Raw genomic sequence first — 26,976 nt, 5'->3', positions numbered from 1 at the left:
CACATATAGAAAATGTCACTGCTAAAATGTGTTTTAATTACATTTAAAAGTGCACTTCTACATTTCAGTTGGCACCTTTCATCAGACGCACTGGTCATTTTTTTAAGGATGGCTAGGATAGTGTTTGGTAAAGTGCATCATGCATTATGAACTATAATTTGACACATTCTATTCTAGAAATGATCCTAAATATGGATGGTTGGTAAATTAAGCTCTTGAAGTGTGTCTTATACAGGTAAAGGCACTTCTAATTTAAGGCATTTCAGGATGGTTAAGAAAACTCTTTAGTGAAGCGCTGGTGGAAGGCGCTGATTTTTTGCAGCACAATCTTCAACTTGTCAATTGGCGGTAAGATAGTCATCCTAAAGAGAGGAAGATGTATCTTTTGTAAAATATTTTTTATACATATATAAGCCACTGAGTGAAAGTGCTAACCTGAAATGGAAAGTTCCTTCCCTCTGCCCAAAGCCGCTGCCTGGCACGAGGCAGATGCCCTCTTCCTCCAGCAGCCTCATACAATAATACATATCCGGCACTAAGCCTGCCTCCTGTTAGCGTCAAGTCAGCAAAGGCTTTGGTAAAACAAATACACTCTGTGTCAAATTATGAACACACCTTAGCCTTGTCGATTGCCTTCTGAGGTAGTGTGATTTGCGGGAAAGTGTACATGGCACCCTGCACGGGGTTACACGTGATGCCAGGTACTGTGTTGAAAATCTGTTCAGTCAGGCTTGCCTTCTCTGCCAAGGCATCCAATACTGCGGTCCGCTCCTGTGTGGATACGAGTCGTTAATGGGGAACATTTGTGAGCAGGGGAATGTTTTCCAACTACTAAATCTTTAATTTTATTAGGATTTATAGTGGAGTAGGCTCCAGTTTATGTATTGAGTTTGTCACCCTCTTGTGGCCTGTAGAGGTATGAGATGACTCAATGGGCACTCAATGGATCACCAAAATTATCTTCATTATTTTACTTTTAAATTTCTTTAAATAAGAACTTAAACAGGCAATTTTAAGACTGGCTTATACGCCGAGAAGGTCAATATGCGAGAAAATACGGTACATTTTTATGTGCATCTCTCCTCAGTTACTACCTATTTGGAATCTTTAATGACTCCAAAATAAGGAAGCCACATGTCCATTTTATTGTGGATTTTAAGATCACTATACATTACTATTGATCTACTGTAGTAAGGCAGTATTATAGTGCTTGGATAATTTCCCCATCTCACAAAAACAATGACATGCTAATGGCTTACAGTGACATTCATTGGTGTATTTTGTTCTTTTTAATATGCATGGCAAATGCACGTGCATTTTTTGAGAATATATTTTCAGACCTTCATAAATGTAGTGTAGGATGGTTCATCGGGCTGAGGGGGATTCACCACCAGGTCAAGTAGAGCCTGTCCAGGGACGGGCGGACATAAGCGAACTGAAACAAGCTTGATAAGTTGGGCCTTCACCGCTGGGTCCATGTTGATAATCTCCATATAGCCTCCACGGAATCCACACCTGAGAAAAGGGGGAGAAGAAGCTTTTGTTGGATGTTCCAGTTGAACAAATGTGAAGTAAGAGATCAACTAAAAAATAGTCAAGAACACAAGATTTGCTCCATTTTTGGAACCAACCATATTGATTTTCAGTGTGTAGTTATGTTATAGAAAATACACATTTTGAAAGGCATCTCAAAGCTTTCGATAAAATCAGTTGGGTGTATTCTTTCTGTACTAACTCACTCTCCCATGTAGCATTTGGAAGTAGAATGGAAGGAGGCCATCTCTACGGTACTTGAATATTCCGGTCCCATCTCAAACAGCACCTTTTTAAATGAGTGAAACTGGCAGCCTTTTGCATACACGTTGTCTTGGTAGACCTAAAAACAAGGTGACAAATAATTTATTTCTTCCTTAATCAAAAAAATGCAATTACTACACTGTATTTCAACACAACACAAAACGATGTTTCACAATTGGAAAATGTTGATTTGGGGACATTTCGGGTTCACTTCCCATTAATTACAAGTCACTTCCAGCCAATGGAAGTGATTTATTGGCTGTCAACGGTATTGACGTGCATGAATACAGATTTTATGGGTCCTATTCCATGTTAATAGAAGCCAACAACGGGGGTTCGTGTTCAATATGAATGAAAACCAGCAATGAGTTTTTTTGTTGGTCCAATATCATTGACCATAGAGTAACATCATTCCATAGAGTCCAATATAATGATTTTTAAATTTTGCCGAGTTTAAAATCAGGGTTTCTGTGGGCCCCAGGCAATGTTCCCTCTAATTTTTTGTTTGTCTGGGCAGAAAGACAACCTCTCTGAGCACACTGAGTACCGGTGTGAGCAACATCATTGCTTGCTATGGGCACACACCAGTATCAGACCTACCATAAGCAGGTGCATGTCTACTACACATAAATTATTTAGTAATAATAAAATGTAATGATTAATATCTATGAATGGGGCGGCCCGGCGGATGAGTGGTTCGCGCGTCGGTCTCACAGCTAAAAAAATAAAAATAAAATAAAAATTAAAAAATTGGGATTTTATTTTGTGCGCTCCATATGATTTGCTGTGCGCAGAGAAGACGAGACTAGTGCGCAATTGCGCACGCGCGCAGCTTAGAGGGAACATTGGCCCCAGGTCAATGTCAATGGGGTATATTGAAAGGTTTTGGGTAAAAAAACAACAACACAAAAATAGAATTATGATTTTGGATTTATACTTCATCAGCCATCAGGAAGAGACGCTCCTCTTTTGCAAATTTGATCACATCTTCAATGCACTGCCTACTCTGGACTTGACCTACAACACAGGATACACAAATCGGTTAAGGATCGGTTAAATGTGAGCCTGGATGTCTTTGCTCTAAAAGTTGATTGAGAGATCCAGGTATTTACTGTAATCCCTCGATTATCGCAGTTAATGTAGACCAGACATGCCCGCGATAAACGAAAAACCGCGAAATAGGGTCACCTTTTTAAAAAAATAATTTTTATATTTATTTTTTAATTACTTCAGTGCTGAGTCCTCATAGCAAGTGGAGGACAGGGGAGTGGCTTCCACTTGCGAGTTTCAGTGTAGATTTTCAAATTTTTATGAAAAATTGAAAAAAAAAATCAGCTATGTAGTGAAGCCGTGGTATTCGAGGGATTACTGTAAAGATTTACAGTCCATCCAATATACTGTATGTACACATTAGCGTGATGTACGACCTGTTATTCACATGGCGCTGTGGATCTCCAATTTGAAAAATATCACACACCTGTGGGATTTCCAGGGTTGATGATGCAGAGCACACGGGGATCGCAGTGCTCTCTCGCTGCGTGGAGCGACCTGCGCAATTCGGCCACATCCAGGCTCCAACATTTCTCCTCATCCAGGTAGTAACTAATCTGGACAGCACCCAGATCGGCGATGGCGGCCGAGTACAGAGGATACTGGGGGATGGAGATCATCACTCCCGTTCGCGTACGACCCTCGCCGCTCACCATCAATTTCAGCATGGTCTATGATTTTGAGGATAAGGGAAGAAGAGTAGGAGTTGAGCTTGATTTGAGTAGCTCTTTTACAGGATTAGGCTTTTTAATCGTGAAGTGATAATTGTTACAAAAAGATTTTGGGGTGGAGAGGTGGGGTTCTGGTGAATTTTCAATACATTACATTTAATTACAAAAATGCAGCAAAAAAAGAATTTCCTCAGCCAGAACCTAAAAAAAATCTAAATTTCTGTCATTTTACGACTATACAGTCAACATTTGAAAAACAATAACAAACATAAGGCATAGGGCACATCTTTTTTCTCATTTAAGAACAAAAAAATTGAGTGGCCATTAGTGTTTTTTTAAAGGTATATTTTTAGCCAATTTGGTTTTTAATTTAATTATTTAATCAGATTTCTCTATTTTAGTAGCCAAAAGCCTGGCTGTGTGCATCAGTTTGATAGGTGTACAGGAAAATTGTGCATGAACATAGGCTCCATAATTGGAACTTAATCCATGGTAAAAATGAAGTTTTTTTTAAACATCTCGTCTCATTTTCTGAACCGCTTTATCCACACTAGGGTTGCGAGGGGTGCTGGAACTTATCCCAGCTGACCTCAGGCCGAATGCGGGGGACACCCTGAATTGGTGGCCAGCCAATCGCAGGGCACAAGGAGACAAACAACCATTCACACTCACATTCATACCTAGGGGCAATTTAGAGTGTCCAATCAACCTACAATGTGGGAGGAAACCGGAGTACCCAGAGAAAACCCAAGCAGGCCCAAGAGAACATGCAAACTCCACACAGGTGGACCGACCTGGATTTGAACCCAGGATTTCCACTGTGAGGCCGACGCGCTGACCCCTCAGCCGCCGGGCTACTTTTTTTTCACACGTTAAATGTTTTTTTCTAATTAATTGTAATTTACATTTTTACCCCTCATTACTAAATTGATTTCCAAAATACAAATTGCCCAACAGTTGTTTTTACTATTAACTTCTTTTCCTCTTTTTTAAAAAAAATCATTCATTTTCTGAGCTGCTTATCCTCACAACGGTCACAGGCGGTGCTGGAGCCTATCCAGGCTAACTAAACGCACCGAGCCAGGGACACCTAGAATTGGTGGGCAGTCAATCGCAGGGCACAAGGAGACGGACAACCATCACGCTCACACTGATACCTGGGGCAATTGAGTGTTCAACCAGCCTACCCCGCATGTTTTTGGGATGTGGAAGGAAACCAAAGTAACTGGGGAAAACCCACGCAAGCCCGGTAAGAAAATGCAAACTCCACACAGTGAGGACCGACCTGGGACCGAACCTGTAACCGCTGAACAGCGAGGCCGACGGGTTAACCATTTGGGCGGCTAATTTCATTTTGTTAACTTTAGAGTGCTCAATATACAGTTGTGGTCAAAAGTTTACATACACTTAACATAATGTCATGGCTCTCTTGAGTTTCCCAGTTATTTCTACAACTCTGATTTTTCTCTGATAGAGTGATTGGAACACATATGTCTTTGTCACAAAAAACATTCATGTAGTTTGGTTCTTTTATGACTTTATTATGGGTGAACAGAAAAAGTGATCAAATCTGCTGGGTCAAAAATATACATACAGCAACACGAATTAGCAATTTTGATGATTTAGAAAGTTGTGTCAGTGAAATGAGCTTCATAGCATGGCCTCTTAACTTCTTGTGAGTAATTATGAGTGACTACAGCTGGTGACTTCTCTGAGGCCATTTAAATAGGGCTAATTGGATGTAAACCCCCACAAATGCTACAATGGGAAAGTCAAAGGAGCTCAGCATGGATCTGAAAAAGCGAATCCTTGACTTGAACAAGTCAGGAAAGTCACTTGGAGCCATTTCAAAGCAGCTGCAGGTCCCAAGAGCAACAGTGCAAACAATTGTTTGTAAGTATAAAGTGCATGGCACTGTTTTGTCACTGCCACGATCAGGAAGAAAACGCAAGCTATCACCTGCTGCTGAGAGAAAATTGGTCAGGAGGGTGAAGATTCAACCAAGAATCACCAAAAAGCAGATCTGCCAAGAATTAGAACCTACTGGAACACAGGTGTCAGTGTCCACAGTCAAGCGTGTTTTGCATCTCCATGGACTGAGAGGCTGCCGTGCAAGAAGGAACCCATTGCTCCAAAAGCGGCACCTTAAGGACTGAAGTTTGCTGCTGATCACATGGACAAATATAAGACCTTCTGGAGGAAAGTTCTGTGGTCAGACGAAACAAAAATCGAGCTGTTTGGCCACAATGCCCAGCAATATGTTTGGGGGAGAAAAGGTGAGGCCTTTAACCCCAAGTACACCATGCCTACCGTCAAGCACGGTGGTGGTAGTATTATGTTGTGGGGCTGTTTTGCTGCCAATGGAACTGGTGCTTTACAGAGAGTAAATGGGATAATGAAGAAGGAGGATTACCTTCAAATTCTTTAAGATAACCTTAAGTCATCAGGCCGAAGATTGGGTCTTGGGCGCAGTTGGGTGTTCCAACAGGACAATGACTCCAAACACACATAAAAAGTGGTAATGGAATGGCTAAATCAGGCTAGAATTAAGGTTTTCGAATGGGCTTCCCAAAGTCCTGACTTAAACCCCATTGAGAATTCGTGGACAATGCTGAAGAAACAAGTCCATGTCAGAAAGCCATCAAATTTAACTGAAATGCACCAATTCTGTTAAGAGGAGTGGTCAAAGATTCAACCAGAAGCTTGCCAGAAGCTTGTGGATGGCTACCAAAAGCTCCTAATTGAAGTGAAAATGGCCAAGGGACATGTTACCAAATATTAGCGCTGCTGTATGTATATTTTTGACCCATCAGATTTGATCACTTTTTTCTGTTCACCCATAATAAAGTCATAAAAGAACCAAACTTCATGAATGTTTTTTGTGACAAAGAAGTATCTGTTCCAATAACGCTATCAGAGAAAAATCTGAGTTGTAGAAATAACTGGAAACTCAAGAGAGCCATGACATTATGTTCTTCACACGTGTATGAAAACTTTTGACCACAACTGTAAGTAGAAAGGGGATTAGATAAACCTCTACTCCTCAATCACATGCAAGAAATTTCCAAGAATTTAGCCTTTTTCTGTTCAGCTAGTGATGACATTACTAGACAAGTAAGTGTTTCAATACCTTTGTTCAAGTCTAGTAATTCAGTAGCCAACTGTGCCCTGACATTGGCAAAAAGCCTACAGACGGAGGACACAAATGTGCAAAGTACAGCAGAGTAAAAAATTAACCACCGTTGAAGGGGAATGATTGATTGTGCTGTAGTGTGCTTCACCACAGAAGCCAACAACAGAATGTGATCAAATAATCACTTTACTGGGAGAGTCACATAAAGCTGATTACTTCATACCACGATGGCATCACTGGCGCCAGTAGACAGGAAGATGTTATCCGGATTAGATGGGATCCCGCCATCTCTCTTCTCGATGTAGCGTGCCACGTCCTGACGGATACACTCAATGCCCTGGCTAGTGCTGTAGGCACCTAAAATGGAAAATTATCTTAAGTCTTTCGATGTATTCGCGTTTACTTCGGGAGCATTTGTGTAAATTATTAATGAGAGCAGACATGGTGGAGTAGATGAAGCAAACAGTTAGCTGAATTGTGTCTGTGTGAGTGTTCTGACCTATACTATGGCCTCCGCAGCCTTGGAGAATCCGCTGTGCACGTTGCTTGGCATCCTCGGGAAATGTGGGGTCCTTTAGAAGTTCAGGATAAGCACATAATGCCAGAACCTTTGCCAAGACAAAGAAAATGTTAATTCTTTACAAATAGCCCACTTTTATCAAGTTACATAATCATCAAAAGCTGTTCAATCTCAAATGCAGTGGCCAAACCTGTCTGAGAAATGTGATTGGCTTCTGGCCCATGGCATGTGCGTCACCTATGTTGGCCTTGATGACTTCAGTGAAAGGTTTGGTGGCACCCTGGATTGAAAATACAACAAAGTCATTCACGAAAAAGGATGCATTTATCTCATAAAACAAGCAGTGCAATAGAATGCTCCAAAAATTATTGGAAATGCAAATTTATAACATGTTGGATTGCATATAATGGCACAGCCTTGAAGTTCAGTGACTTGTAACAGCAGATAAAATATTAGTGAAAATGTTCCTATCTCACTTGAGTTTTTGGAGTAGGTCAAAGTTGCTTAGTTTTAAATTGTCCTGCACGGTAGGAATTTTTGTCTTGTAAATTTTCTGACATTTTCAGACTTACTGATTTTTTGTGAAGTTGTCCATGAAATTTGACTTAAATTCTGGTCATTGAAAGTCTTAAGTTTCACTTGATGAAACCTATATGAAACTAGTTTTGGCATTTAGCACATTAGGTCTTAGATTTGACACCTGTGCAGTAGCTTCTTTAAGGGGCCATTACATGTCGAGGAAGGAATCAAATTACACACATGTATGTCGGTAATGGGATTAAGTTCTCCATTTTTTTTAATCTTAGAATTGGATTGACTTTCAAAATCATAAATGCCATCACAGCAGAGGCACTTAGCGTTAATGAATTTAATGCTGTGATGGCTGCACTTTTATGGATGAAACGCGAAGACTTAACATTGGCCAAGACACCACACAGACAAGACATTTGTCGGCGGATCATGGGGCCGCATGTAAATCACCTCAGACCCATTGGTATTCCCATGTGAACTACATTTAGTCCCGCGGATGATCTACTACCAACAGTGACTTTTTTAAAGCTTCCTAAATACTCTCAGAAAGCACAGTTGCCAGTAAGCTGAGACATGGGGATAATTAATAAAACAATTCTCTGTAGTTAGTCTAACAACATTTAGACATTCTTGTGTCTTCCAAGTTTAATTTTCCTCCCCGTTCAAGTCACTCACATCCACTTAGCATTGATCTTGCGCTTGTACTTTATTTATTGCCCTAATTATACCTCACGAGCTCTGTTTGGTTCCTGCTTGTCTGCCTTTTGTTGTCAACATGCGGCAGCTGCTGACATTCATCAGATGATGCAATAAGACAATGAACTTGTGTAACCGTTTTGACATGTGGCAGTCTAAAAGGACTGTCAAAATCATTATATGACATGCTTGCTTGGACTGATGCAATTCGAATATGGCTATTAGGAGACCGCTAAAATGTTGTGTCATACTGTATTACTAAGTATTTAGGAAGAAAGGAAAAAAAGACTGCATAACTCAGTAATAGATTTTGGCCTGCTTTTCATGTGGCTCTCACTTTAAGTCCAAGGACAAAATGTCTCATGGTGCTTTTTACATTTTGTTTTTTTTTGCAGTCAAATTTCACATCACTAACAGTGGATAAAGCCAGATTCTAACTAGTACTGTTTGTCCCAGAAAATAGATGTAAAATTGAATTGATTGGTTGCCTCGTTTTCCTTATTAGACCTGACCGTTGCATTTTCTCAAGCAACAAAGAGGTTGCTGTTTATAGTGGTCTCGGAAAGGGGCCACCAGACTCCGATTACACAGCGCAGACCTGCAAAGCCAGCAGGCAGGCCAGAGAAGCAGGAAACAACGTTGCTTACTTTACATTTTCGTATGTCTTACTAAGCACCTTTAACACTGTGACACAATGTCCATAATAACATAACTGTGTTCATTTTACTGGCCATGTATCATAAAAATATGCTTGACAAATCCAATGCCACTTATCTGGGCTTTGTTTTAGCCGGGTCACAATCATGCCCATACAAGTGCACAAAAAATCTGCTGAGCTGTCTTTAAAACTTTTCGAGTCAGAGAACTGGCAGGAAACCCTCTTTCAACTGAAAAGTTCAGCATCCTCGCCCTCATGATCGATGAAAAGTGTTTTTTCCCAACATGTGGCTGTGTAGAAGAGCAACATTTCACACACACTAATCATTCACTGCTGGCCCTTACAGTTAAATGTTTTTTTTTTCAATTGAAGTATAGTAAAGAATATAATAATTAATAATGCAGAATGTCCTGTGCTGTCAGTGGCAGCAAATGTGTTAAGAATAAGCTTTAGAATATTCTAATTCCATGATATTCATGCAGCATTAAACCTATATACAGTGGTACCTCTACTTATTAATGTCGCTAAATATAAAGTATTCAGGTTATAAAACCCTTAAAGGGAAAATTTGGTTTCATTATACAAAAGAAACGCATAATCAAAAAATATAAAAAAATAAAAATCAAACATCCCCCAAATGTAAAATGTAAATACAAGTCCTGTATGCTGTATTTTGAAATTGGCATGATGGCGTTGCTTTCCCATTGGCTATCTACCAACACCTCGCTGGCCTTCCATTGGCTAGGAGGACCTGGGTCTCCATGATGCTGTTTGTATGCCTTCAAGCACTGTTCATCATCATGGAATTCTAACCTGTTTCATGACTTTTTCCAGTTTTCTTATAGCAATTTATTCTTTATTTTTAATTTTAACCGTATTTCATAATTTTAAGTTGTCAAGTTGTGTTTACGTGTTTGTTCGTATGATTTTTCAATTGCCAAATGTTTTCTTTTACCTCTCATTTATGCACTTGCCCTTCAATAACAATAGAAAATGTTTTTGCACGTGTTTGTTATTCCGTTTAATTGCTTCATAATAAATGGTATTTTTTCTCTATTTTGTATTTCTTGCATCTTTCATAAAATTGGTACACTTGGATCATTTTTAAAGGGTATAGTTGGTAGTATAATGAGGACCGTGGAACGAATCACAGGTAAAATGCGTCTCTGCTTGGGAAAAAAATCCAAGTTACAAAACCACTTATGAAACGAATAAATTTTATAAGTAAAGGTAACACTCTATTATTCTAAAAGAACCAACTGAGAACCAAAAGGATCAATGACTGCTTTTTCTGAAGCTCCATGCTGAGAAACAAATATTTGACTGGAAGTACATTGTCCAATAAACTCTGCCGGCTGTGGGGTGGAGAGAGCAGAGCGAAGCCAGTGAGACAAAAGAGGTCAGAGAATGTTGAGTCGTTTCTTACGTAATAACTTTGCGAGATAAACCAGATCCTCCTGTAGAAGCCTGGACTGCGCAGTCTTGTGAGGTTAAAGAACTTAGAGTTCTTAAAGGACGAAAGACTGCAGGGGGTGTTCTATTACAGCGCTTAAATGACATGCTTATGCTCTCACACCCCACAGTGGATCAATATGAGCACAAGAGAAAGTAATACGAGATGTTTGCCACAGTGTGGAAACATCACTTTGGACTTTAGTCTATGCACGTTAGTGATATTCAAAGCAAAAACATGGGAAAAATCAGTCATTAATGACCCTAAACTAATCGGAGCAGTACAAATATTGACTGTGAAATTACACATGAGCTATCAGTTAGTCTTTGTTAACAGATATTAGGGCATTGAGATAATCTATAGGATTCCTACATATACATTTTAGCCCTAAAACATTTGAATATGTAATTCTTATCTTGTAAATCGAATGTCTGATTGTTCTATGGCGAACAAATTAGACATAAAGAGCAAAAATTTTAAACTGTGAGAGTCAAAGAACCTGTCAAAACAGGCACACACAAAAAAAAAACATATTATTCACCATAACACTTTCTTCCCCTTACAAAACGTGTTCATTTTTTTAATGGGCCCTGATGAATTTGAGTGTGTTTTAAGAAAGAATAAAAATAAGAGAAACATGAAAAAAGGCAAACAGCCACGTTATCTACAAAATATGATAAGAAGCAAAGAGCTGCATTTATTTTGGCCAGGAGCCGCGTGTTCGCCACCCCTGTTCTGTCCAAAAATGTACAAAGGATCAAGGCACTTCCTACAAATGTTAACTGTTAACCAGATATATATATATATATATATATATATATATATATATATATATATATATATATATATATATATATATATATATTTTTAGAGAGATTTACTTTATATGGACCGCCAACTGATATGTAAAGCATGGTTCCGTGTGATTGGTGATTTCATCTCATCTCATTTTCTGAACCGCGTTATCCTCATTAGGAGCCTAACCCAGCCGGGCCAGAGGCGGGGGGACACCCCGAATCGGTGGCCGCCGATCGCAGGGCACAAGGAGACGCACAACCATGCACACACACCCATACCTAGGGGCAATTTACAGTGTCCAATCAGCCTACCATGCATGTTTTTGGAATGTGGGAGGAAACCGGAGTACCCAGACGAAAGCCACGCAGGCCCAGGAAGAACATGAAAACTCCAGACAGGTGGACCGACCTGGAATTGAATCCAGGACCCCAGAGCTGTGAGCAATGTTCCCTCTAAGATGCGCGCGTGCGCAATTGCACACTACTCTCGTCTTCTCTGCGCACAGCAAATCATATGGAGCGCACAAAATAAAATCCCCATTTTTTTTATTTTTTTTATTTTTTAGCGGTGAGGCCGACGTGCGAACCACTTATCCGCCGGGCCGCCCATTCATAGATATTAATCATTACATTTTATTATTACTAAATCATTTATGTGTAGTAGACATACACCTGCTTATGGCAGGTGTGACACTGGTATGTGCCCATAGCGAGCAATGATGATGTTGCTCACACCGGTACTCAGTGTGCTCAGGGAGGTTGTCTTTCTGCCCAGACAAACAAAAAATTAGAGGGAACATTGGCTGTGAGGCCAACGTACTAACCACTCGGGGCACCGGACCGCCTGATTGGTGATCCATGCCTTCTATTGTCAATCAAAACACACCGGAAAATGGCGTCTTCTGGGCAGGTCAATGGGGCTACAAGCTTACGTTCAGTGCTATTACACCTCCATCTATCTCCCTTCTGTCACACTGTACAGGTTAAAGAGCAGCAAATAGAGCAGCAAATGTAGCAGCAGGCCTGAGATCAAAGCTGAGCTAAACACATTTATCTGCTGTTTGGAACCTACTGGCAGTGCTGGATTATTAGGCAAGTTCTTAATGAACCCAAAAGACTAATACATTTCAAAGCTGAATATTTTTGGAAATTGGGGTTTAAGTTAGTTTTATCTATACGAGGACGAAAACTGTGTGCAGTGATTATTACTGTGCATAATTATTATTAATAAAAAACATTTCTCATTTAGTATTTATTTTCACCAGGGAATCCAATATAACAGCTAAACATTCACAAATATACAACCAATATGGCCACCTTTCTTTGAAAGGACAATCAAAAGCCTTCTGTTAATGGATTCTGTCAGTGTTTTGATCTGGTGATCGGTGCAGCGGCAACCATAGCCTCCCAGACACTGATTAAAGATGTGTATTGTTTTCCCTCCTTGTAAATCTCACATCTGATGAGGGACCACAGGTTCTCTATGGGGTTCAGATCAAGTGAACAAAGGGGCCATGTGATTATTTTTTCTTCTTCTAGGCATTTTCTTGCCAGCCACACTGTTCGTGAGCTCTGACACCGGTCACTCAGTGCCAGTCCGTCAGAGAAATAAATATTAACGTTTTAAATCTCATGCACAGAAGGAACTGTCGATTTTCAAGTATGGAGATTGAGAGTCACTGGCGTGCTGCACCCCAGGGTTGCCATATGGCAAAGAGACCAAACCAATCACATCGTAAATATAATCCACTCAGATCAGCGGGAATTTTGCCTAATCTGTCAACACTGCCCCACCTACACATCACACACTCACTCTAGTTCTTTTTATAGGACAGCAAAGTGTTGCAGCTCAAACCAACAAAAGAGCTGCCGAGTTGTCTTTGTTAGGACTCCAAAGTTTATTTTCCTTTAGATGATGCATGAATAATCTCCGCACACACTGTGCGTAGAGCTGGGCGATAAAATGGTAACAATCATTATAGTGGAATAATTTGTCATCGATAATGTTAAAAACTTTCGATAAAAATTCGAAAATGTTAAACTGCAATTACATTACACCACCTGACCACCACAGAGAACAGGGGCGCTGTTGCGACATGAACGTTAGTTCCAGATCAATGCTCAGAATGTTAGCAGTAAATACTAACACGGAGCTTAAACGCAAAAGGACAATAAGACGGCCCAAATAAGCAATTATGAGATGCAGGACAACACTGATCTGACCCACTAAAAGATCTAAGGGAATTTTTCCTGCCATTTCCTTTTTTTTAAATGCCTCGTGAATACCTGTGTGCAAAGAGCAGCCTTCTTGAAAATGTCCTTAACCCACTGTCCTCATTTGAGGACAGCCTGAAATATTTTTCTTACTTGATATCAAGGTGTCAAATCTAAAACTTGTTAATTTGGGTTAAAATGGGGTAAGTTCATCAAACCTTTTTTTTACGTAAGACGCCTGTAAAAAATTTTGCAGGTTTTATTCTTTACTTTCCATAGTGTAAGGAGAGAGTTGTCTTATCTTTATTGCACACCAGAAGAACAAAAATACTTTAAAAAATCATATTTCATATTCTCTTTTCTTATAAAGTAAGTAAGTAAGTTACTTTCATATTTGAATAAGGAGGAAAGTAATTTAGGGTGGCAGGGTGGGGCAAGTGGTTAGTGAGGCGGCCTGACAGCTCTGGGGTCCTGGGTTCAAATCCAGGTCATGTCCACCTGTGTGGAGTTTGCATGTTCTCCCCAGACCTGCGTGGGTTTCCTCCTGGTACTCCAGTTTCCTCCCACATTCCAAAAACATGAATGGTAGGCTGATTAAAAATACAATTCCCATATTTTTCCCGAGGCATTGACAAATTGGAGCGTTGTCATTCAGCCATCAACAGAAGCAATTTTACAGATGATGTTTTTTTTGGTTTGTTTTTGGCAGACACTCTAAATTGCCCCTAGGTATGGGTGTGAGTGTGAATGGTTATCCGTCTCCTTGTGCCCTGCGATCGGCTGGTTCACCGATTCAGGGTGTCCCCCGCCTCTGGCCCGGAGTCAGCTGGGATAGGCTCCAGCAACCCCCCCCGCGACCCTAGTGAGGATAAAGCGGTTCAGAAAATGAGATGAGTAATTTATTTACTTATTCACAGAAGTTTGAAGTTTCAATTTTGAAACAAAAAAATGTAGTTATCGTGATAATTATTGATAAACTGATATTTTTTTCTAATCGTGATTATTTTTTTATATCGCCCAGCTCGCTACTACCGACTCACTCAGCATCATCCATGGGTCTAAAAAATGTTGCATATCAAATGCCCTGGATGGCAGTGAAGATGACGTGCTATGGGAGGAGCCAGAGGATGGGAGCGAGGACAGTGACACTGAGCTCAGCGAGGCAGAGGATTTTTATGAGGAGTAATGTTCTGACATGACAAATCTCAGTTACTCTCAAGTTTAAATCAGTTTGCATTTATTCTATTGCAATGTTTTTCCTAAATTTGAACCCAGGACCCCAGAGCTGTGAGGCCGACACGCTAACCCCTTGCCCCACCGGACCGCCCTTTAAGTCGCCATGCACATATTTATTTATTCTGCTATACAGTAATCCCTCGAATATCGCAGTTAATGTAGACCAGACATGGCTGCGATAATTGAATAATCGCAAAATAGGGTGACCCCTATTATAACTTTTTTCTTCAGTGCTGAGTCCTAGTAGCAAGAGTGGCTTCCGCTTACGAGTTTCAGCGTGGATTTTCACATTTTAATGAACTTGAAAAAAGTATAAATATGTTTTAATAATTGATAGCGGGGAAAAAATCGCAAACTAGTGAATTCGCGATAAGTGAAAACGTGGTAAGCCCCAAACTGAATGCCAGCATATACACCAGGGGTGGCCAAGTCCAGTCCTCGAGAGCCCATATCCAGTATGTTTTCTATGTCTCCCTCCACCAACACACCTGAATCAAATGATCAACTCATCAGCAAGCTGTCCAGAAGCTTCATACCAATCCCGATTATTTGATTCAGGTGTGTTGGTGGAGGGAGACATAGAAAACAGACTGGATATGGGCTCTCGAGGACCGGACTTGGCAACCCCTAATATACACTATATATGGAATTAACACAATTTTTGTTTTTAAAACTTCAGCACTTTGCTTAGGCAGAGTTTTTAATGATTGACAACGAGGTGCTCCGAATTAGGTTCATTTCCAAGTTTACGTCACCGTAAGAACGAAACTTTCATAACACGAGGACACCCCGCGTTATGCACGGTTCTGGTTTCACTTAAGACACAAGTGTATTTCCTTCACACACTTCAGCAAATAACAGAGAGACTAAATTATTTCAAATTCAGAGTTACTTGCAGGCATCCAGTCCACTTGTCCCGAAATTACCTCTTTGAGCTCCTTCTCGAGCTTCACCGCCCGCTGCACAATCGCTCCCCGAACCGCGTATTCCACCCGCTTGACGTTGGGGTTCATGGTGTCCAAAGTAAGCACCTTCCCCCGGACAGACGCCCCGTTGACCTCCGCCTGAGACATTTTTTGCACCACCGCTCGCTACCTGTAAGCAAAGAGAGAAGCTGCGTGCAACGAACCGAACACGTGTTCACAAAGAGACGTGATAAACGTCTGTTTACCAGTAATAAAAACCGGCGTAGTGTTCTCAGTCTTCCGAGCTTCAAGTGACAGTTGAGCTAGTTGCAGTCTCGTATCATACACGCACATTTTCGCGCGCGCACGCGCACACGCGCCTTTGCTAGACTGACGTCTATACAAACTTCTGCGTAGCGCGTGACGCTTTCATATATGTTGGAAAACGGACACATTTTAAAATAGCAAGCTAAAAGTAAGAGAGTAGACTATTTTGAGATTTTAAAAAAAGTAGATTTTCTCTGGCATGGTTTTCCAATACAACATCAGATTATGTAATCAACCTATATGGCACTAGTATGAATAGAGACTAAAGTGAAAGAGACAATATAGATGAGTAATATTTTAGGTCCAGTCTTCCCTCGATTATCGCGACTTCACTTATCGCGAATTCACTTCTTTACATGTTTTTCTGCAATCATTTATTAAAAAAATTAAAGTTCATAAAAATCTGAAATTCCACGCTGAAACCCGCAAGCGGAAGCCACTCCCTTGTATTCCGCTTGCTACTAAGATTCAGCACTGAAAAAAATTTATTGGATTGGATTAGATAACTTTATTCATCCCGTATTCGGGAAATTTCATTGTGACAGTAGCAAGAAAAGGCATAGTTATAAGGTAGACATTACAGTCGCAAAGCAAAGCAAAGCAAATCAAAGTAAATGGAAATAAAAACTGGAACCACACACAGGAAGTCTTCCACAAGATGGGGAACTTCTGCAGACTGTGACCGAGGTAGAAAATATGCAGTTACTCTTCCAAGCTTATCCGCACAGTTCCTCAGTAGTCTGGAGCTGAACAAAACAGCAGCAGGGCAGAACTCCTCGACTCCGTTGCTGGTAAGCGCCGAGAGCTCTTCCATTTTATCCCACGATGGAATGGTTGGTCAGAAGCGTTGCTTCTTCTCCCGGCACTTTTGTCCAGCTCCGAATCCCCGGCGGCACCGAGGTGTTGCTCCTTCCGCTGCGTATTGTAACAGCTAGTCCCATGTGTGTGACAGCGTAGGCATGGCTGAATGGTTCCAAAAAAAGAAGTAGCCGAAAGAAGCCAGGCTAACAGAACAAGGAAAGTTGTAAAACATTAAAGTAAAAAGTATAAAGTACAAAGTAAAGTAAAAAGGAATGTATTAAGAAATATTCAAATGTAATTAAAAAAAAGATAGAAGAGCTGTAAATCACGAAAAACATAAGAGTGTACAGAGCTACTTCCACTGGCTCCCCCGTGAACGGCGCCATCTTGGAATATATATATATATATTTATATATATATTTATATATATATATATATATATATATATTTTTTTTAAAAGTTAATAAAAATGTGAAAATCCACGCTGAAACTCGCAAGCGGAAGCCACTCCCCTGTCTTCCACTTGCTACTAGGACTCAGCACAGAAAAAAAATGTATATATATTTTTTAAAGTTCATAAAAATGAAAATTCATGCTGAATCTCGCAAGCAGAAGCCACTCCTCTATCTTCCGCTTGATACTAAGACTCAGTACTAAAGAAAAACAACAACAACAACAACAACAAAAAGTAGTTATAATAGTGGTGACCCTAGTGGCGATTTTTCGATTATCGCGGCATGTCTGGTCTACATTAACCGTGATATTCGAGGGATTACTGCAATTTCATTTCTAACGCTTGACTTGATCCATTGACAGATCCCAGCAAGATAGTAAAACATGCAGTTTCTGAGTAAATTACCTTGCCCTGAAACTGAATTTAAAAATAAATAAAGCAAAAGAATGCTTGAAAAGGTCGAAAAAATGAAAGAAGCCTGGAGTACCTCTAAAACAGCACCCTCACTATTCACCAAATTAAATGCAAAACCAAACAGTTTAAAGTACGAAAAAAGAAAATATATTTTGTTTCCTTGCTGTTCCTTGCAGCAGTGGGAACAGATTAAAAAATAATAGTTCATAGTCATGGAACATGTGCCACATAACATGCACACAAACCTGTTACCATATTTCTTTTTTAGAATGAAACAAGAATTGAATGTCTCCCTCTACCAGTCAGGGGTGTCAAACCGGTCCTCAAAGGGCCGCAGTGGGTTCAGGTTTTCATTCCAACTCAACAGGATACCTTTTGCAAGTGTAATCAGTTAATTAAAGTCAGGTGCCTCTTATTTTAGAAGACACCTGATTGGTTAAAATGTCGGCACTGGATCGGTTGGAACAAAGATCAGGACCCACTGCGGCCCTTGTCGGAATCGGTTTGACACATGTACCTCATCCAAGTCTGTCATACATATGATCAGACTAAAACTATTATTAAAATCTTTAAGTATTTCAATAAATATATTCATCCACAAGTCACCGGTAACAATTAGCTTCTATCCCTGACAGAAAGCTAACAATTAGTACACATTGGCAACCCGACAGGTCGCCGAATGGACGTTCCGCTGAACGGAGGTTTCGCCGAAAAGGGATTCGCGCGCTTGCCCCGCCCCCGGATCGTGTGTGTACAAGTTTTTCAACCGCGGCCCGCGGGCCATATGCGGCCCGTTATGATTTTTAATCCGGCCCGCCGCCGGCGTTGTCCAAATTATAGTAAAAATCAATGATTCATTTCCCTTTGCCGCTCATCACTCTCAATTTATTAGTCTACCGTCAATGGCAGCCCGGGAATAAGCACTCTTGGGCGGGCATGGCAGCCCGGGAATAAGCACTCTTGGGCGGGCATGGCAGCCCGGGAATAAGCACTCTTGGGCGGGCAGATGTAGCAGAACCGAGCCGTAAAGTGACAGAACCGAGCCGTAAAGTGACAGTAATCAGGTCAAATCCATCCTGAAACAGCATTTAATGATTAAATACAAATACTGGAGCTCTTTGGACATTAGAACCGAGCCCAGGGAAGTGAATTCCTCGGTAAAATGTCACGATGATGTGGCGATGGAGGCAAAAAAACGTCCATATACGTCCATTCGCCAAACGGCTCAAAATGCTCTCAAATTCGGTCAAATCCAGCCGAAAACTGCGTTTAATGATTAAATACAAATACTGCAGCTCTTTGGACATTAGAACCGAGCCCAGGGAAGTGAATTCCTCGGTAAAATGTTGCGATGATGTCGCGATGGAGGCAAAAAAAACGTCTATATACGTCCATTCGCCAAACGGCTCAAAATGCTCTCAAATTCGGTCAAATCCAGCCGAAAACAGCGTTTAATGATTTAATACAAATACTAGTATTTGAAAAAAAAATGTAAAGCCCTTTTGTACTGCTAGCACAATTTTGCGCAAACAAATGATAGCAAGGGAAAACTTTCGTTTGCGCTACGTGAGTAGATAGTGTCCTACACAGATGTCCTGGAAGGGGTGCAGGAAAGATATTTGATACACTCAAACTAAAAACAGTTCATGCACATGCTTGTGGGCACCCTCACGTCATACACAATGTATTCTATTGGCGTGCTGTAAAGTGTGAAGATTTCTTTACAAAGGCCAAATAGCAAAGATTAACATCTCAGTCAGCTCAATTTCCTGAACGGCCCAGCCAAAAATGATCACACACTACACAAAAAAAAGAATGGAAAGAACAAATTAAGGTTATAAAAAGTTGGTGCTTTCTAAAAATAGTGTGCATCAAATAAGCAGAACAAAAGATTTGGCCTATGACATAGAGCAATTCTCCAGCCGTCGACCTCACAGTTCTGCGGTCCTGGGTTCCGGATGAGAATGAGGTCGGTCCACTTGTGTGTAGTTTGCATGTTCTCCCCGGGCCTGCGTGGGTTTTCTTCGGGTACTCCGGTTTCCTCCCACTTTCCAAAGACATGCATGGTAGGCTGATTGGACACTCTAAATTGCCCTTAGGTATGAGTGTGAGCGTGAATGGTTGTTTGTCTCCTTGTGCCCTGCGATTGGCTGGTCACCAATTCAATGTGCCCCCCGCCTCTGGCCCGAAGTCAGCTGGGATAGACTCCAGCACCTCTCGCAACCCTAGTGAGGATAAAGCGATTGAGAAAATGAGACAAGATGAGAGAAAATGAATGAATGAAAGTGAAGAGGCAGAAGTCGGCTTTTTGGAAAAGGTGTAGAGTTATAACCAAACTTTAAGGCACATTTAAACAGTCATAGGATTAGAAAAGTCACTCAACCTTGTGTCGTTCACCATGAAGACATTTTAAAACCATTAAAATTTGGTTATCAAAACGTTGCGGCAGGCTAACAGTTGTGTAAAGCAAAGGTGTCGAACCCATTTTTGTCGCGGGACACGTTGTAGTTACGGTTTTATTCAGAAGGCTGGTATGTCTACCAACTAGGCTGCCATAATTAATCAACTAATGAAGTGACAAGCCATCTGTTGGTGTAGGGCAGGGGTAGGGAACCTATGGCTCGGGAGCCATATGTGGCTCTTTTGATGGGTGTATATGGCTCTCTGCTAACCTGTGTGGTAAAATATGGGAACCGCTGGTGAGAGACCACCTAAGCCCCGAACGCACCAATGGGAGCGTCACACTGTGGCGCCGACACTATCTCTAGCGCCTTTTTAATCATAATTTTTCTTCATAATACTCTTCTGCATGCATACTCTCATTGATACTCAGTGATTAGCAACAGTGAAAAATGTTCTTAAAAGAATTCAGAGACTTTTTTTACTTTCAAAGTGGTGAAATGATTAATAAATGCCGACATATTCATGTATTTTTACTTTTAAATTCTGAGTATGGCTCTCAATGGATAATGTTTGAAAATATGAATTGTTTATGGCTCTCTTCGTCAAAAAGGTTCCCGACCCCTGGTGTAGGGGTTCACTCGCCTGATTTCAGTGCGGGCAAGCTTGGGATCGATTCCCGCTTGGTGGTGGTATGATTGGGTGTGAAAGTGAGCCCCACGGCTGACTGGCGACCAGTTTAGCATGAAGTCCGCCTTACACCCGAAGTCTGCTGGGATTGGCTCCAGCAACCCCCTGCAACCCTTGCGAGGAAACACGGTACGGAAGATGAAAGAATGAATGATAATAAATTCTTATTGTTTTTGCATCTTTGTTATTTAATTAAACACATTAATACTTTTCTTATCATTTTCTCATTTTTGCATGTTTCCTGCATCTTTGATGCAAAACTGGGGCACTGATCATTTTGAAGGAGTTTAATAGGTAGTTTAAAGGCCGCAGGACGAATTATAGAATTTACATGTGAAATGCTACTCTACTTCCTAAAAATCCAAGTTGCGAAGTTCTGGAACCAATTCATTTTGTAAGTAGACGTACCACCGAATTTCTTTCTATCTTTCAATCATTTCTTTTTCTTTTCTTTTTAAATCAAATTGAAAAACAGTATTTACATTGAAAATAAAAAGGGGGAAATTCTTTTTTTTTAATTCACGGAAATATTTAGTTTAAAAAGATTTTTGAAATAAAAAAGTGGATAGCACCTGGATGCAGCCAAGAGATTCCCGACCAGACGGTAGTCGACTTCTGTGATGAGCACAACGTCAACTTGGTAAAGTGGGTGGGTATTTAGTTTTTATATAAAAAAATAATATGAATTTGACTCAAGAGAAAACATAAAATGGTTGAATTTTCTTTTTTTTCATTTCTTAATCTAATCATTTTTTAATATATTTTTTTCATTCAAGAAAAAACATTAAATATATTTCAAGAAACACTTTTTTAAATTAATGTTAAAAAGTAAGAGAAATAAAGCAAATATTCTTCTCTGTTTATGTATTTAGTTTAAATAAAAATCTTTTAGACTAAAATAATATACTGAACCGTGTAAAATGATTTTTTTTAAGCAAAAAGTCTAATTATTATAGTTTGGTCGGCCTGGGGGTATAGTGGTTAGGGGGTAAGCCTCACAGTTTAGAGATTGAGGGTTCGATCTTAGGTCCAGAGCTTCCTGTGTGGGTTACACGTTCCCCCAGGCCTTGCGTGGGGTTTCTCTGGGTATTCCAGTTTCCTTCCACATCCAGCCTGGTGTCCATAGTGAGCTGGGATAGGCTCCAGCACCCCTCGCGGCCCTTGTGAGGATAAGCGTTTCAGAAAACGAATGAATGAATATAGTATGTACCTAATAATATTGTGGGTCAAATCTGGCCTCCGGCCGCGGGTTTGACACCTGTCGTGTAAGGTAGCACAATTTCACTCATCCCCAAATGATATGATGTAAATTTGAATTTAAAACATTAATGTACTGTTTACTTACAGCAGCAATACAGACAAATGTGGATGAGGAAAGAAAATATTTTTGGTATAAAGTCAGATGTCCATCACATAAAAGGGTTAATCAGTATAATCAAATATCATTAAAGATTGTTCACAAGATTCCTATTGTGGAAAAGCACACTCGATGACATTGGAATGGTAACATTTTATTGGATGAGATGTGTTCAAATTATAGGGAGAACTTCCAAATTATATTAAAGCTGATTGCAATTGAATCTAATTGCCATGGATGAATCGGAACGACAAAAAAAGAGGATTATTGCGCCCAAACCTTTAACTCCATTTGCAATGAGAATTCATTCATTTTCAACAAGGCTAATACTTGTAAGGGTTGCAGGGTGCTGACACCTATCTTAGCTGACAAAAGCAATGTTTTATGTATTTGACAGTTTTGTTCCTATAACATTTCAGAAATTTGAATGAAAACCATTTTAAAAAGTAATATCTAAAAGAGATCAATCATCAAATTTGCCGATGACCACTGTGGTCGGACTCATCTCAGGGGGGAATGAGTCTGCCTACAGAGATGAGGTCAACAAACTGTCTTCATGGTGTTTGGTGAACAATCTCAAACTAAACAACATAAAAAGTAAAGAAAGAATCCCAGACTTTCGCAAACGCAACACAAATCTGACCCCACTCCTCATAAATAGAGTATGCCTGGACAGGGTCCAGTCCTTCAAATTCCTGGGGGTCCACGTCACAGACAAGCTCACCTGGTCTACCAAAACCACGGCAGTGGTGAAGAAGGCCCAAAAACGACTCCAATTCCTGAGGGTACTCAGGAGGAACAACTTGGACACTAAGCTTCTGGTAACCTTCTATAGAGCCACTGTGGAGAGCATCCTGGCGTACTGCATTAGAGTGTGGTACGCTGGAAGCACGGCAGCAGACAGAAAGGCCATGCAAAGAGTGATCAACACCGCCCAGAAGATCACCGGCTGCTCTCTGCCCTCACTGGATGACATTGCCAGCCCTCGCTACCTCAGCAGAGCCGGGAACATTGTTAGGGACCCATACCACCCTGGTCACAACCTGTTCCAAGTCTTACAAAGCACGGACAAATAGACTTTGGGACAGTTTTTTTCCCACAGCCATCAGGACTCTGACCTGGCATTAGCACGACGCACAATCCCTTCTGTGCAATAACTTCAGGGTGTGCAATATCCTAGATCAGGGGTGTCAAACCGGTCCTCAAAGGGGGGCAGTGGGTGCAGGTTTTCATTCCAACTCAACAAGAGGATACCTTTTGCAAGTGTAATCAGTTAATTAAAGTCAGGTGCTACCTATTTTAGAAGACACCCGATTGGTTAAAATGTCGGCACTGGATTGGTTGGAACAAAGACCAGGACCCACTGCGGCCCTCGGGGGAATCGGTTTGACACGTGTCCTAGATTGTGCAATATTTTATAGTTTACCTTGCCAGGATGACTTTTTATTTTAAATACTTGTGTTTTTACTGGGAAAACGCACTTTGTGGAATAGCATCACCAATTTCGTTATACGCAGCTGTGCATAATGACAATAAAGGCTTTTGATTTGATTTAAATTAGATTTTGCTTAACCAATTGAAATATCGTCCTACTTGTAAAGTTAGACTTCTAATAAAAATACAAAAATTGAAAATGCTAATACTTTATCTTGAATCAACCTCCTGTTAATACCTAATACCTTATCAATAAATATTTGTACATACAGTACACATAAACCAAGTGGTTGGACGTACAATAGATGAAATCCCCCCACCCCCCGCCACACACACAGAAACACACAAAGAGACACAACAAATAAGGCAAACAACAATTATTTTAGTTTTAATTTTTATTATAAGGGGAAAAAAGCTAACTATTCCCTATTTTCCAAGAGTACATTCACAGAATGTCACTTAGCCTACCCATGCCCTTCACCACTCCTGGCTCTTCCTAACACTTTTTATATTAAGGGCAGCTCAACCTTTGCACTGATTTAATGTGTCTTCTCTGACAGTTTAAAACACATATTTCAAATATATTGATATTTGCACTGCCCAGATTGTTATGTGGGTCATTTTCACATAATTCAGCAAATAACGGTAAAGACACTTTCAGAAAATGAATAATTTACAAAATGCAATTCAAGCATTCTGATTATCTCTAATTAGCAACACTAGCACTGCCTGGAAATATCTTAGCTGGAACTTTAATGAAAACATAATTAATTAAAATTTAACCTGGATTTTACTAGTCTGAGCTCCTTGTACTGGTGAATGATACGATATTGGTGCCCCATAAGAGCCACAAGGTCTTTCTCAAGGTCATCACAGAGTTTCGCAATGGTGACAGATTTTTCTTTCTTCTGGATGACAACAACATCAATTGGCCCATTATTTGTCATTCTGGTCTCTACTCCCTTCTCCCATTCGTGGTATAACACTTGCTCCTTTGATTGCCTTATGTCATCAGTTCCATCCCTGTAGATCTTTTTGATGTATTTCTTGCAGACAGCACAGTTTCTAAACATACAACGGTAAAGACAAAATTTATTAACGGTAAAGACACAACATTCCACCTCAGCCTTTGACATTGGTAGATGGTATTTCTTGGCACTCAGTAAATGATAGTGTTCTGCATGCATACACCATGCCCAGTTCATTAAAAAGCAAAGTAATTATGTTCACCAAGTTTTTAGGACATCGGTAAAGACATGGAATTGTTACGACATTTCACAGGTATGGTCCTTACCTTGGTTTTAGTTTCATTCTCATGGCTTCTGCTTAGCTGGCGTTGACAATATGGCTGACAACATCCTGGTACTTCTCCCACACCAGCCACCTGGTGTATTTACTGTGAATTTTTTGGTGTATTTCTCATGTGATAACGGTAAAGACACACTAACTGATATGAAAGGTACATCAGTAAAACTGTTTGCAGTTGCAATTCTTTTGCATTTTTCTCAAAGACAACTTGAGTGAAAATACTATTGAAACAAATCTAAACAACACATTCTAAATAGAGACAAACAAATAAATCATAACCCGACTTTTCATTCCTATAAACTGTGACACTAGATTCTGGACATCTAACGGAGTGGACAAATTCAACATAAACTGGCTCTCAATGTATTTGTGTCTCAAATAGATTTCTCTTAAAATTGGTGCCAAATGTAGTATAATATGTGGCAAACAAAGCAGTAGTAATTAATTTTTATAACTTTGTAACACATAAAGGGAAAGTCCAGGGCCATATCTTTACCGTTATTTGCTGAATTATGTGAAAATGACCCATGTCATAAACCACTGATTAATGCGAAATAATTTCTGTGTTTGATATGAGAAACATGAAACATCTGCTAGGGATGTTCTGTCTAGGGTTACAGTAAAAATTATGTAGATATGTGTATGGAAATTAGACCACAATGCAATTCCTTATAGTGCAATCCCCATGCAATATCACATGCAGTTAGAGAAGGTTCATGAAGATCACTATAAATATTCCCATTTTGTGCATTCCCTTATACAGTCGTTCAAGATCCATGTGAGTGAGATCAATATTGCAAAATAGACGACAAAACCTGCAGAAATTGCTCCTTAGACGAACACTGCAATGTGGTACTGCTGCTTTGAATACATTAATTAATAACCAGTAAAAAAATGCATGAAATTGATGGTTCAGATTTTTTTTAAAACACCAAAAGTACAAAGCCACCAGCCAGTGGTAATTGAAATCCAAACAGAGAAATAATACAAACTGAAAAGAATCTGCGAGACAAAAACGTGCAATTTGAGAAATCCTTGAAAATCAATCATTTTGATTCACTTGCTTACAATAGCTAAGTGTAAAAAACAAGTCCCAGAATGTTTTACCAAAGGAAAGAAACATGATTCTGTGTCCACTTTGTCCAAAAACTTAATACACTAAACATGCAAAAAAAAATAATTTAAATGATTTACAAATAACACTGCAGGCCAGTGTCAATTACTGTTTGTTCAACTCAGTGACAATGGATTAAAATGATATCTTTTAACAATGTGATCAAAAGAAATACTGCTTCTTAAATAAAACACTCTTCGATATGGCAAATGCAAACAGTAATAATGTTAACATTTATTTAAATGTCATTCTGTGCGTTTTCATTTTGTTCTAAATCATTTCATCTGTTCCCTTATTGCAAAATCCTATTTTCATTCATTCATTATCTTAACCACTTATCCTCAGAAGGATTGCGGGTTGGAGGGGGGTGCTAGAGCCTATCCCAGCTGACTCCGGGCCAGAGGCGGGGGACACCCTGAATTGGTGGCCAGCCAATCGCAGAGCAGGAGACGGAAAACCATTCACACTCACGCATACTTAGGGGCAATTTAGAGTGTTCAACCAGCCTATGTGCATGTTTTTGGTATGTGGGAGGAAACCGGAGTGCAGAGAAAACCCACACAGGCCCGAGAACATGCAAACTCCACACAATGAGGACCCACCCGTAATAAAACCCTCGAACCAGAACTGTGAAGCCAATGCACTAACCACATCCCACTAGGCGGCATTGCAAAATCCTTTTCATGAATTTTATATCATAGCATTGACATTCAGTTTCCCTTTCAGATTTCCAAAGGTACTTGGTGTGTGTTTTTCATGTAAAAATGTCAGCCTTTCTACTCTGTATGGAAAAAAAGCATGTTTTTTCCAGCAAGGCAACATATATTTTTTGGGGATGGTTGAATTCTCTACCTTGTCCAAGAAAAGGCTACTTTATGAACAACCTCTTAAATAACAGTACATACAGTATCCTTTATACGTTGTATTCCTTGAAAATGATGTGACGAAGTGAGGTTTGATTCACACAAAAAAAGATGGTTGAAGCTTCTTCAAGGATTCAATGGCACTGACCACTA

General features: G+C 40.1%; 1 protein-coding gene across 1 annotated transcript; it reads right to left on the bottom strand.

Moving 5' to 3' along the window:
* Nucleotides 1-13: 13 nt before the first annotated feature.
* Nucleotides 14-16,057, bottom strand: LOC144091665 (alanine aminotransferase 2-like). The gene is made up of 12 exons (XM_077624191.1): nucleotides 15,928-16,057; nucleotides 15,683-15,851; nucleotides 7,362-7,451; nucleotides 7,151-7,259; nucleotides 6,875-7,008; nucleotides 3,275-3,518; nucleotides 2,735-2,814; nucleotides 1,740-1,876; nucleotides 1,341-1,515; nucleotides 616-771; nucleotides 436-548; nucleotides 14-362 (listed from the first exon to the last, which is right to left on the bottom strand). The coding sequence occupies exons 2-12, from the start codon at nucleotides 15,827-15,829 to the stop codon at nucleotides 272-274; spliced, it is 1,476 nt and encodes a 491-aa protein (XP_077480317.1). The 5' UTR covers nucleotides 15,830-15,851; nucleotides 15,928-16,057; the 3' UTR covers nucleotides 14-271.
* Nucleotides 16,058-26,976: the final 10,919 nt, after the last annotated feature.

Source organism: Stigmatopora argus, chromosome 17 (assembly GCF_051989625.1).
Source record: "Stigmatopora argus isolate UIUO_Sarg chromosome 17, RoL_Sarg_1.0, whole genome shotgun sequence".
NCBI classification, from domain to species: domain Eukaryota; kingdom Metazoa; phylum Chordata; class Actinopteri; order Syngnathiformes; family Syngnathidae; genus Stigmatopora; species Stigmatopora argus.
The sequence above is the reverse complement of the archived record's forward strand: the minus strand, read 5'-3'. Positions and strand labels throughout refer to the sequence as shown.